Source organism: Equus caballus, chromosome 10 (genome assembly GCF_041296265.1).
Source record: "Equus caballus isolate H_3958 breed thoroughbred chromosome 10, TB-T2T, whole genome shotgun sequence".
Taxonomy (NCBI): Eukaryota; Metazoa; Chordata; class Mammalia; order Perissodactyla; family Equidae; genus Equus; species Equus caballus.
This window is the reverse complement of record NC_091693.1, coordinates 83,896,402-83,910,111: the sequence shown is the minus strand read 5'-3', so window position 1 is coordinate 83,910,111 and position 13,710 is coordinate 83,896,402. Positions and strand designations below refer to the sequence as shown.

Here is a 13,710-nt window from a genome sequence, read left to right as displayed (position 1 = left end):
TATTTAATAAAGCTGGAGAAATTCCAGCACACTTAAGCAATTTTTTTTTTTTAAAGATTTTATTTTTTCCTTTTTCTCCCCAAAGCCCCCCGGTACATAGTTGTATATTCTTCGTTGTGGGTTCTTCTAGTTGTGGCATGTGGGATGCTGCCTCAGCGTGGTCTGATGAGCAGTGCCATGTCCGCGCCCAGGATTCGAACTAACGAAACACTGGGCCGCCTGCAGCGGAGCACGCGAACTTAACCACTCGGCCACGGGGCCAGCCCCCACTTAAGCAATTTTTAATGTGCCTTAACTGCATATTGAGGAATAGAACACTGTATTATTTTTCTGACAATTAACAAAATATGATTTCATGTCAATAGTTAGAAGTATAAGTAAATCCTCAAAGTACATTCCATCCTAAAAATAATTAGTTTGTGTGCATAAAAGTGAAAAATCAGAGCAAAAAGAAATCAGTTTTTCCCTCTGCTCTTTCTAAAAAGGAATCCCAAAAAAAAGGAACTCTTCTTATTCCCTAGGCATTTGCCATCAAAGAAAGATGATTGTGACAAATTCTTCTAGACTTCCTCATTACTTTTTTCCAGAAGAATATTTGTAAAGGAAATGCATCTTATGTCAAATAAGCAATTCATACTTCTAAAACCCTGTAATACTTACAAGACCAGGAAAATAACTTAAACTAGGATTCACCCATTTTGTTTAGATAAGGCAAAAGCTACAAACAAAAAAAAACATTCTCCCTAAATGAATGAGAACTTAAAAACAAAAAACTCTCATTTCAACAAATTCTAATAACTGCTTTAATGTATAATTTATTAATAAAAGGACTGGATCCCACTCACCACACTGTACTGCCAGCATCACAGCACAGCAAATATAAGAGAGGAGAAACACGTTTGACCCAGAACAGATTTACAATATTTCTAAATTTACAGTTTTCTCACCCATTCACTCACTCAAGATAGGTATGGATAATTTTAAATGAAACAAAAACTCCCAATTAACAGGAAATATGAAGAACATGGTAAGCAATACAACAAGGATTCAAACAACAAATCCAGACTGTGGGAGACTACACAGGACAAACCATCTGGTTTCTTCAATAAAAGTTATAAGAGGAAGAAAAAGAGAGGAATAGGCATCTATAAATTAAAAGAGATGAAGAAAAACATCAAAGCACTCACAAAGTGTGCACCTAACTTGGACCTAAAGCCATCATACTAAAAAAAAGAAAACTAAGACAATCGGGGGAATGTTTAAGTATGTTATTAACACTATGGCATTTATAACAGCACATATTTTTAAAACGAAAAAGAATCCTTATCTCTAAAAGAAACATACTGAATTATTCACAGATGAAATGCTATGATATCTGGAATTTTCTTCAAAACCATCCTGGAGTTGGGATTTCAGGAGCAGGAATACAGAGGAAACAAGAGTGGATAGAAATTGATAAGTGCTTGTGCTGTGTGATGACTGCAGGAGAGTCACTCCATTACTCTGCTTTCATATAGGCTTGAAATGGTCTATATTTGAATTAAAAAAAAAGTTACTGCAAACTGAACAAAAAGACATCTTATAAGAAAAAATCATGCTTTCCAGAAAAAAGCTTGGGAAAAACACACCGAAATGTTCAAAGTACTTGACTCTGTGTGATGTAATCATGGAACTACTTGTCTACATTTTTTAAAAATTCTGCAAAAATCATATGTAATGTATAATAGAAAGCATTTTTAAAATGTGAATAACAAGGCCAGCCCTGGTGGCCTAGTGGTTAACTTCAGCGCATTCTGCTGTGGTGGCCTGGGTTTGGTTCCTAGGCATAGACCTACATTGCTCTATTAGCAGGCATGCTGTGGTGGCAGTCTACATACTAAAAAGCAGAGGAAGATAGGCACAGATGTTAGCTCAGGGTGAATCTTCCTCAGCAAAACAAAACAAAAAACTGAATAGCAAATGGCTTTCAATGTCTCTCCTTTTTAAAACAAAGCAAGTAAAACTGATGAGTCTCTAAGACAATCTGAGGAGTAATGGAAATTACTGATGACTAACGAATACTTAAATATAAGCATACTAAAAAGAAATGTCAAAAAACAAGCTTCTGGGGCTAGACTGGTGGCGTAGTGGGTAAGTTTGCACACTCCGCTTCAGCAGCCCAGGGTTCGTGGGTTTGGATCCTGGGTCCGGACCTACACATCACTCATCAAGCCATGCTGTGGCAGTGTCCCACATACAAAATAGAGGAACACTGGCACAGATGTTAGCTCAGCAACAATCTTCCTCACCACAAAACCAAAAAAACAATAAAAGAAGCTTCACTAAAATTTAGCAACATTTACATAAATTAATATTCACTTGATAATATAACAGCCATATTTTATAAAGATATCTCTCACTTCTCTAAAATGTTCTCATTGCAAGTATTCTCTAAAAGGAACTAAATACTTTGGAAATGTCTTTCACCAGGAAACTGAATTATAACAATCAATGAACATGAATTAGGTATGGAAAACCATTAATTCAATTTTTTAATCAAAATATAATGGCTTTATTATAATTATTTTATAATTATATAATTTTATAATATGTTGCTCCTACTACTTTACACAGTATATCCCAAAACTGTAAGGATTAAAAACAATATTCCTCAACTAAGATATTAGTATTCAGCAGTTATAAATGGTTAAATTAGCTACTGGACATGAAATGGTTACATTTCATACCGGCCATGAAAATATGAAAGGAAGATTAAAATATTTTTCCAAAAATGACAGACGACAGCCAAGATCAGGGGGAAGTGGGTCTGTGTGTGCACTGATGTGTGAGCATATGCTGGGAACGGGGTGTGTAAATTGTACTTCCAGAGTAGGAAGTCAACTAAATACAAATCACCAAGTAAAATTAAAGGATATTATTTAGAAATATATGCTATAGGTAAAAATCTGAAATGGGAAAGAGTGGGGCAGAGCACTGCTATCTTTCATTATAAATTTTGCATTCTTATTATTTTTAAACTATGTCCTTGAATAAACACTAAATTAGAAAGAGCAGCCGCCGTGGGAGATGTCTCACCAATAGTCATAGCTCTCATCCCAGTTGTCGAAGTGCACGAGGAAACGATTGTCCACCATATCTGTTACCGTAGCAACACAGATGAACCCAGGATTCTTTTTGTCTACGGCTTCAAGCTTCATTCCAACTCGAAAGCCTGATGGGATCACTGTCTACAAAACATACAGATTTAATTAGAGATAAGCGCACACTTAACAGCAAGACCTGCACCCTCTCTGCTCCTCCTGCTCGACGGCCTGGCGTCCATCAGTGGTGTTCACATAATTTAAGAACCGTGTACCAATTTCACCACCAGGTCTTCTTCTAACAAGGAGCAATAAATAAACATGCCCTGCTGCTGTATTCAATTAACAATCCAGGCCTCAAAACCAACACACCCACGACCTCGCAGAGTTTACCATAATTTATTGGAATACGCACTTTGGTACCTTAGTCAGACGACTATGCTAGTTAGGAAAGTTTTATTCACTGCATAGTTCACTTCTTGTTTTTCTTCTCCTTGATTACCGACTTACCAATGAAAATTATTTCACGCATAATGTGCACTTAATCAAGGTAAAATATGTGTGAGTCAGTACAAACGCACTCCCACTTCTGAAAAGATCTCTCAAAAGAGGGCTGTACAGAAAGTAGGTCATCTTCATATATGAAAGGCTGCAAATTATTACAACTCTTACTCAACACTACAGATATTATGTACAACAGCACCAAAAGAACTGACTGTTAATACATACAGCCATTCAAAACCGCTTGTAATATGAGGAAATCCACAGATTAGCAGCCGTCTGGGACACGGAACTAACACAATAAAAGTCCAATTATGATTTAGTGCTTGAGGTTCCGTTAAATGTAAACAGTCCTTACAATCTTTTGCAAGGAAAAATATCTCTATCTCAGAGAAGTGTCCTTGGACCTCAGCTGTGCCATCACAACACACTACAAGTCATCTGCCCTTCTAAAAAAGTCTTTCTGTCCAGACTGAACAGATACTATTCTAATTACTTTAGCAAAATAGACGTTATCTTTTTACTGTAATTATACAGCCATTGTTACAAAAATATAGACAGCCGTATATCTGAAGATGTCAGAATTCAGTCCCGTCTGAATAGAAGGAGCAGGCTCTGATTCTACAGAGCAATCTTTACTATACATTTAAGTCCTGAAATTATTTATCAGAGTTCTGGCCATAAATACTTGAGTGTTTTGACATAGAGGAATCTCAAAATAGAAAACTTAATTGCCTCTTAGATACCGAACACTTAGCCCGAAATTAAGTTGTGTGTTAGCAATGCACAGAATTTAAGACAACGGTTCAAGGCAGTTCAGCAAATCCCTGACTGAAGTCATCGTCAGAGGAGCAGGCAGGGACGAGGAAGCGCGCCAACAGCTGCTGAGTTTCCATTTAACTCCCCTGCTTAGTCTAACTCCCTAACTCAGCCTAACTCCTTGGTCTTGACAGAGAACAGCTATGACAGCGCAGAATTCACATTTCAGCAATTAAGCTATCCCCTCAATTGAAATATTTTAAAATAATAACCTGGCTCATTAGCTCTACTAATTACCTAAAGACACACACACACACACACACCCTCTTCAGTTCTCTAATTCAAGCTGGTTTATGTTCAATTTGATCAGAGAATGTTTCAGCCATTAGACAGATGCCCCAAAACAACTGATTAATACACTTTTATTTCCAAATGGAGGGTATCTGGAGTAGGTGAAAAGGTTTCTCCCCACTCCTGATATTTATTTCCATATAGGGGGAACCCCATTGGTAAAATATTCCTGCCTCTCTCCACACTCACTCACTGTTATCTGACTGGTGAATCTGGAAGGAGGAACTGATCATACGCTTGAGGGTAAGCTGGCCTGCAAAGCACGTGGCTTCCACGTTGTTCCTCTGCCCCATTCCGGTGCTCCTGGGCTTGGGTGGTCTGGCAGGGAGGGGCGGTAAATCTCTTTGATTCTAGGGCTCAGAATCAAGCAGCTCATTTGTCAGCAGATGCTATGCATGCCCTCCAACAGAGCCCTTATCAGTTATAAAGATGATATTTTGGTTTTCCACCTGCTTGCTCTCTGTTCTTTCCAATTAGATCAGAACTTGGGCAAGGAAGAAGACAGAAATGTATTGAGCCTCCTCAGAGATGCCAACAGAGGAACATGTAATGGAAAGTGGGAATACAGGTTAAGAAGCAGAGAATCCAGACACATCCAGACTTTGCTTCTGTTTTACTGCAATACAAAGCTAGAAGCTAGAGTAAAAGAAGTCCTAGTCTCCAGCCTGCGAATCTAAAGAATGCCACGTTCATCTCACTATGTGATCCTATTTAAAAAGCACTCCTAAATAAAGGACAATAACAGTAAAATATCCCAGTCAATTTAATGTTTTATGCAGCTTAATTGTAAATTACAGCTGGGTTTTGTACTATGTTGCCTTCTACCAGTCAATAAAAAAAGACAACCATGATATGGCTATAAAACAGATATTTATTCATGAAGATTTTAAGCTAATTTTAAAGTTTAATTAAGATAAGAGTACTCTATTTACCAAAGCAATAAAATTTATTATAGTTTCTTATTATCACTTTTCCTTTGGAAGGGAAAGTATTTTGGATGTACTTACTATATTCTGATTTTCAAATAATGACTTGGGAGCAGCTTGAGCTTTGCATGTCTTAAGATAGGTCTGCCAATTAAATTCTTCTTCTTTATAACCTAGGGTGAGCACACATAAACAGACTCGTAAAATATCAAAATATTTCACACCACGTTTTCCATTCCCACTTTCATCTATAACTTCAACATGCAAAGTCAAGCAATCAAGCGATTTTTTAAATAGGTAAAATTTAATTCATAATTTATAACTATGGATTTTTATACACAGGCTGTGTTTATTTCCAACAAATTGCATACTTTTCAATTCTGAATGAATGGTAATGGGTATAAAGAACACGTGTATTTTTTTATTACCAGGCCATTTCTATCACTATTTAGGCAGAATTCCTCAGCAGACTAGTGAGCTGGAGTAGTCAAATTCTTTATTTTCCCTTCACCTATTCTATCTTGGGAGACTAACTTGTAGGAACAAGTGGGAAGCTAGAAAAAACAGTAATAAAACAGATAAAATCTTCTTGGCCCATCACCACAAGAATGACAGTTTATGATTTATGAAGTGAGCATGTTGGCAAATTACAATCATGGAAATGTCCCTGCCTTAATTTTCACGATTTACTGTTTAGTGTTGTTAAAGCCAACATCTCCTTAAAAAAGGAAACTGAGCATTTTACTTTATCTGCTCATGCACTCTCTTCTACTTCCATTAAAGTCCAGACGGCAGCATGAAAAGAACAGCTAATAATTCACCATAAATAGGAGGTAAATTTACATAAATTTAGATACAGCTTTTCTTTTTCACCCTCATTTTTTCTATGTATTTTGGTTTAATCCTTCAGCCATCTGAAAATACCATTCTGCCGTTAATTTTTCACTTAAAGCCAAACGATGGCTAGTCCATTAAAAAACAACAGCCCTGAGACTAAACATCGAACCAGTAACATCAACTAGTAACCTGGATCTTTGGCATCAAGTAAACAATACTGAATGAAATAGCTGAAAAGGAAGGAAAAAAGATATTATTAAATACACTAGGGATGGACCAAAAAAGATGGTATCAAATATTTCTGGATCTTTATATAAACATGAAACATGGCAAAATCATTGGCAGATTGTTTTATAAAGAACTGAAGGATAAAAAAGTAACTGCTATTAATTCAACTCCCACCTAAACCAATTTTTTAGTGTTATAGTCTCCTTTCCAATCTCCTAAACATTACAATCTACAAGTTCAATGTATAATTTTTCAAGATTTTCTATATACTAAAATATCAGTAAATAAACTTAGCTGTGTAAACAGGTTCAAACTAATTTTTCAAATCAGTTTTTCCAAGGATATACGAATGCGTGTATAGATACATATAAAATAGAAGTCTGTAGCTAAAATTTGTTTGTAGCCAAAATTCAGTATCATGCAATTGGTATTTTATACGCAAATAAGTATATGGACAGAGTTTACTCTCTTAAACAGGATTCTACTTTTTAAATTTCTTTCATTTTAACAAGCATTTTTCATCGTGGACAATAAGCTTGAATTTGGGCTTCTCTGAATAATCATAGAGTCTGAATTCTTAAAAATTCCAAATAAACATGTAAGAAAATACATTTTTGCAGAATTTAAAATGTGAGATAAAAAAGTGACAATACCTTTCGGAGGATGGAGTTTATGGCCAGTCTTCTCACACCACCCAACGGGGTGAATATCCAGAGCATCTGCATTTACCCAGAAGTCATAGCAATCAGAATACCCATCAAAGTGCAGTTTTATCCGGTATCCACAAACCTGAAACACGAAAGCAGGCTGAGTGATGAAAAAACAAAAACATCCAAAATATTTGTGTACGTGTACAAAAATAAATTAACGTGGACATCAAGTATTATATAGCCTATGTTAATCAAAGCACCCACGTGAAAAGCAACAAAAACAGCAAACAAACGACAAAATCTAAACGCAAAGGCTATGATAGTGGGAAGAGCTGAACTTCAGTGTTCTGGCATGATCCCCAGTTACACTAGGAGCACATGGATACGGGGTGAAGAATCTCCCACATGCACATGTCCTCTCTCCATTCCCTATGTTGTACCAGCACATGTCATCAAGGAGAGCCGGCAGGGAAGCAGGCAGCCCGGCACAGGGCAACAGCTCCTGCAGAGTGGGAGGATGCCCAGGGTGGAAGCCCTGCTGAGCGCTGTCAGATGCCGCCTCTCTATCCTTTATAAAGCTCCGCACAGGGTGATATCCGGCCAGATCAAGGCTGGTACAGACAAGGAGAGAAGTCAATAGACTCCCCTTCCCAGCAGTAGCCAGACTGGGAGAAAGGAAAAAAAAGCCTCCTCTAATTCATACTTAGATGAGACAGGCTCCCTGGAATGCCAGTGAGAACACACTTTATGTAACACTCGCTGGACGCTGAGGACGAACATCTGCCTAAAGGGCCCCACTTGGGGAAGTTCCGAGTACAAAGGTCACATGGGTTTATGGGGCCTCAGCTGGGTCACGCTCTGTGTTGGGCTCTTAGAGACAAGCTCAGCCTCTCAATTCTCTTCCCACTAGCACAGCAGATGTGTTCAAGTGGAACCACACCCCACACCAGACCTCTAACCACTCCAGGAGCACCTGCCCCACAGAAGCCTGAACAAGAAGCTTGAGGCTAGAGCACAGAGCCAGGGCAATTAACAACCCCGAAATAATTAGGTAGCTGTACAGTTACTGCCATGGAAAGTTCTGTAAAACATATTGTTAAAATTCAAGTGGCAGAACAAACTAAGATGACTCAGTTTATGAGAAAAATTACAGACGTGCGAGTCCGTGTGTGTGTTTATGTGTATCTGTTTCTGTGTGCACGTATACACATTACGTGTGAACATACATACACATAAGTATACGTATTTATACACACATTTATATACCTACCTACACACACACACATATATGAAAATCACAGTAAAAAAGTCTGGAAGGATATATGCCAAAATATTAACAGTGATTTCTTCTCAGAAGTGGGAGTGATAAGGGAGAGGCAAAAGGAAAAGGATGGACTTTTAACATTTTATCTTCGATACTAGTATTTTTTAATTAGAATGTATTGATATGTTACACATATAAAATTTACCACTAAGCTGACACCCCCAGAGAGACTGGGGCCCCTCTGCAGAGCCGAGACCGAGACCCCTGGATGCACAAGCTCTCAAGAAGGGCAGGTGGCTGTCCCATGACATCACCCCACGCCAAGAAGCTCAGGGGCTGCTTGTCTTATAAGCCTTGGAGGGAGGCAAACCCACCCTCCCTACACTCAGCTGTCTCTGGTGAATGTCTAAGAAACAAGCCCCGTTAGTAATTTCTCCCTCCAGTCCCTCAGGGTCATATGGCTCTGAGCTTCTGCCCCCTTGAGCCAACCTCCCTCTGAGAGAGAGACTGCTCCCCCCGCAATCTCTCTACTATGCCTTATGCCCTCCGGAACCCTATGCTTTGGGAAACGGTCTCCTACGTCCTCAACCTCCTTGTTAAAAGGCATATCTAGCTTGTCCCTCGGAACCCTTCCATCAAGCAGAGGCTGCTCCCACTTCTCCCACTGGCCATCCCTCTGAGGCCTGAGGAGGGCTGACTACCTAGGCTACACCACACTTCTAGGCCTGTTCTCCACTCTGCTCCTCTAAGGCCCGTGCCATGTGGCTGCACGCCCCCGCCCTTATCATTCATCATCCGGAATGCTAACCTCCAAAACATCCCTTCTCACTCATCAGACACGAAGCCCTGGCTTCCTCCCTTCCTCTCCGTCCTGAGTGGTTCCCTCATGCACATGGATGACTCATCCAGTCCCTGGTGCCCCTACTCCCTGCGTTTCCTCTCCACTTCAAACGCTCACTCCCACGGAGCCTGTCTCATCAGAAAGTTCCCTGCCTCTCAACTGTTAAATTAAAGCATCCAACCCCATGAAGATGGCCTCCTATTCAGTCTGCTGGCCCCGTGACTCCCCACACACTTCTTCCTCCGTCTCAGCGAGAACTCTAGCCTCTCACACTGATCCTTCTACTTTCTCCTTAGCCTCCTCCTCACCCCGAGCCTTTCTTCCTTAGTAATCACCTAAAACATTTTCTTGCCAATATTTTTAAATCGTTGCCCTGATGTCCTTCCCAAAACATTTGCCTGACAAAATTCCATTATCCCAAGTATCCCCCTGGCCTGCACCCAGACCTGGTCTAGGGGCTGGTGCTGAGGGGGAAAACTGACATAAGCCAATCTTCCTTATTCATGGGTTCTGTTTTTGTAAACTCACCCACTTGATTGAATTTGTAACTCAAAATACTACTTGTGTTTGGGGACATGTGCACGCACAGAGTGGTGAAAGATCTGAGCTGCTCGTCGTGAAAGTTCCCAGCTGAGGCTGAGAAAGGCTACTGCCTTCTTGTTTCGTATCTCACACTGTGAGCCAAGTGTCCTTTGCACAGTCTATTTAGTGCCACATTTTTCCCATTTGTCCTTTCTGTTGGTGATTTTGCTGTTTAAAATGGCCCCAAGCATAGTGCTGAAGAGCTGGCTAGTGTTCCTAAGGGCAAGAAGGCTGTGGTGTGCTTACGGACATGTGCACGTTAGGTAAGCTTCACTGGGCAGGAGTTACAGGGCTGTTGGCTGTGAATTCAATGTTAATGAATCAATACGAGAGCAATTAAATAAACTATGGCAATTCAGTGAAATGGAATACTATCCAATGGTTAAAAATATTATGTATATATGATATAAAAGATGCATTGTCAGAAAAGCAAGTTGCAAAATATTATGCAACATTTATATGTAAAAAAGAGACAAATATACGTGTACATAATTTTACAGGCAGAGAAAACATCTGGAGGGAACACAGTGAACTCATTAGGGTCTTTATCTCTGGGATATGGAATGAGGAAAAGATGAGGTGGGATCCAGGACTTTTATTTGTCATAACGTATGCTCTTACACTAGTTGAAGTTTTCATGATGATCAAACATTACCGCTATAATAAGAAACTACACAAGCTGAAATAAATCTCCTTCAAAACCAAGAGTTGAAACACACACACACCTTAGAAAGGTCACTTTCTCCTCTATAGCTAAACTTCTTGAAGGCAGTGTCCCCTTACTGAATCTGCTTCCTCACAATGCTTTCATAAAACTCAACTGTTTTGAGAACTAACACAAGCTAGTATATGGAAAGCCTTTTGCTCAGCATCTGTCCCACAGTACCCTCTACGTACCTGTACATTATTATTTACTGTGATTGTCATCATCCAGCTATCAGACGTCACTATGTTCTGTAGGAGCCAAGCTCCTTACAAATTCACTAAGTCACTAAAAGAATACTATGATAACTAAAACTAATACTCAAGAGCATCCTATTCTTTTGGAGGGAATTTTTAAAAGATATATACCCCTGGCTCAAGGGATGGAGCAAGGTAGAGGCTAGCACAGGAGGAAAAAAATAAATTATAAGAAATGTCCTCACTAATACATTGGACTAAGATATATACAATTGACTTGTACAATTTTTCCTGAAAAATTTCACACAGACACCTAGAAATACTAAAAAAATATAAATATCTGTTGGTGTGCTCCTTGTGTTAAGGAACACAGTATGGCAGAAGCTACGGAGTCAGATGGACCTGGGTCAAATCTTGGTTCTACCACTTTGAAGCTGTGTGGCCTGTATACGTCACTTAAACTCTCTGAGCTTCAGTTCTGTCATCTACAGAACAGAGATGAAAACACATGAACTGTACAGGGTTCTTGTAAAGATTAAATGAGTAAATGTACACAAAACACTCGGCACCATGCTTGGCATGAAGGAAGCACTCAACAAAAGGCACCTTTTCTCATTATTAAAACCCAATAATCACTGTTTTATTTTAGAGATAAAGACAAAGCAAAGCTTACCTCAGCCACAGTGAGGACGCAGTACACGGACTGATGCTCGGGGTCCACGCCTTCTAATTTCATGCCAACTTTAAACCCATTTTTGTTATATGGGAAGGATTGATACTGAAATGAAAAATCACCACAGTTTTAGTATTTTATTCTGAAGGCCTAGTTAAAAATATGAATAATTACCATTCTTAAACAAAGACTATTTAACTGAATACATAAATAACTCTTAAAAGTCCAAAAGGAAAAATTCACCAAATAATCCAATGGAAAATGGACAAAGACTATAAACACGTGACAGAAAAGGAAATTTAAATATCTTACATATGTGAAAAGATGCTCAACCTCACCCGTAAGAGTCACACAAAGTAAAACTGCACTAAGAGATCTTTCACCTATCAGGTTGGTAAAGATCAAAAAGTTGGATGACACCGTGTTGGCTAGGCTCTAGAGACAGACACACAGAGACGTCCCTAGGAGGGATGTAAACTGGTACAACCCTTAGCAATCTCATGATAGCTATAAAAAAAGAATAGTCTCTTTGACTCAGCAATTCTAATTCTAGGAAATTATCCATCAGAGATACCCACACATGCAAAATGATAGGTCTGAAAGGTTAGTCACTAAAACATTTATATGTCACAAGATTCATATATATATATTCCATGTATACATACAGTATCCCATCTCATGTCTGCTCCATAATAATTTAAGCTGCTCCCTAGTGACTGACATATGTATGTCATATGCATGTGGGTGTCATATAAATGTCAGTATGTCATATATGTGTCATGTGTTGACATATATATATATCAACCCAAAGGGAGCAGCTTAAATTATTATGGAAGAGACATGAGATGCAGTATCATACATTAATATAAAAGAATGATGAAGGGAATCATGAACCGAGATGGAATAATTTCCAAACCAAGTTAAAAAGGCAAAGTCCAAAACAGTACGTGTGACATGTATGTCATCATTTGGTTTAAGATGGGGAGGAGAGGATTTGTGTATAAACATCACTTATCTGTACAGATAATTTTCTAGGAAGGGAACATAAGAACTGTTAACAGGAACCCCTGCAGGAGGGGCAGACAGGGACCTAGAGGTCAGTGCTCCGAGGGACAAACTCAAATCTTCTAGTACTTCTATATTTTTAATACATGAATGGATTACTGACTTAAGTAATTAGCTGTATTGAAATTTTCAAAAAAATGTAAATAAGTCTATTCTGCAAAGGACTAAAGTAACAGAAAATAATGATATAGAACAAGTTCATATGTGATTACTATGATTTAAGTTACATGTTCCTAATGTAGATTTAATCATCCTAACATTTACTATTCATCACTTTTTTAAAACTCCCCACATTCATACATACACAACAAGATCAATGGCAGATAAAATAAAATAATTTCAACCAGGGGTCAGCAAACCACGGTCCGTGGGTCCAAGCAAGCCCACCTGCTGTTTTTGTAACTCAAGCTTTACAGGAATACAACCATGTCCGCTCATTTATATACAGTCTCTGGCCGCTTTCACTACAGCCACAGTTTAGCTGTTGCAACCAAGACCAGATGCCCCACGAAGCCTGAAATACTTACTAACCGGCTTGTTACCAAAAAAGTTTACTGACCCCTGTTTTAACACAGGAGCAGCGGCTCCTACTCAGAACTCCACTTGGTGTCTGTGCTTTTAACTGATTTTAAATCACTTGCGATAAAACATTTCACCATAGTTAAGATGATGCAGTAATCCATTTTTAGATGTTTTGTTGTGACATTACATAAACCTCAATAACTCATTTTTATTCTCCCAAAGCCAAGAGGTTGACAGAAAATTTCATGCCAGTTTTCATTTATCTACTAGTTTGTCAGTAGCAGTACAAGTTTCCCTCTTAAAATTAGGGAGTGAAAGCCCAGTAAATGTTGACAGAAGAGAGTATGTGTGCGTGTCAGTGTATACCCATGCACGTGGCCCTGGGGGAAGGTGTGCATACATTAATGCTAGCTACCCCTCCACATAAGTAGACAAGTGAACAACAATATGTTTGAGAAATTATCCCAAGTCACAATTCCTAAACAGAGGATGGAAACGCCAGTACTAATTCCAGATCAGTATTCCTGCTCC

The 13,710-nt window shown here is 38.9% G+C and overlaps 1 protein-coding gene across 18 annotated transcripts in view; it reads right to left on the bottom strand.

The window, feature by feature from the left end:
* Nucleotides 1-13,710, bottom strand: part of L3MBTL3 (L3MBTL histone methyl-lysine binding protein 3) — a 112,494-nt gene that overhangs the window by 63,364 nt on the left and 35,420 nt on the right. For all 18 annotated transcript variants that reach the window (XM_070223805.1, XM_023651059.2, XM_005596919.4 and 15 more), the window contains 4 exons: nucleotides 11,593-11,697; nucleotides 7,336-7,471; nucleotides 5,699-5,790; nucleotides 3,076-3,227 (listed from right to left, as the gene is read on the bottom strand). In XM_070223805.1, the coding sequence (XP_070079906.1) occupies nucleotides 3,076-3,227; nucleotides 5,699-5,790; nucleotides 7,336-7,471; nucleotides 11,593-11,697 (485 nt within the window). The remainder of the gene's footprint in view (nucleotides 1-3,075; nucleotides 3,228-5,698; nucleotides 5,791-7,335; nucleotides 7,472-11,592; nucleotides 11,698-13,710) is intronic.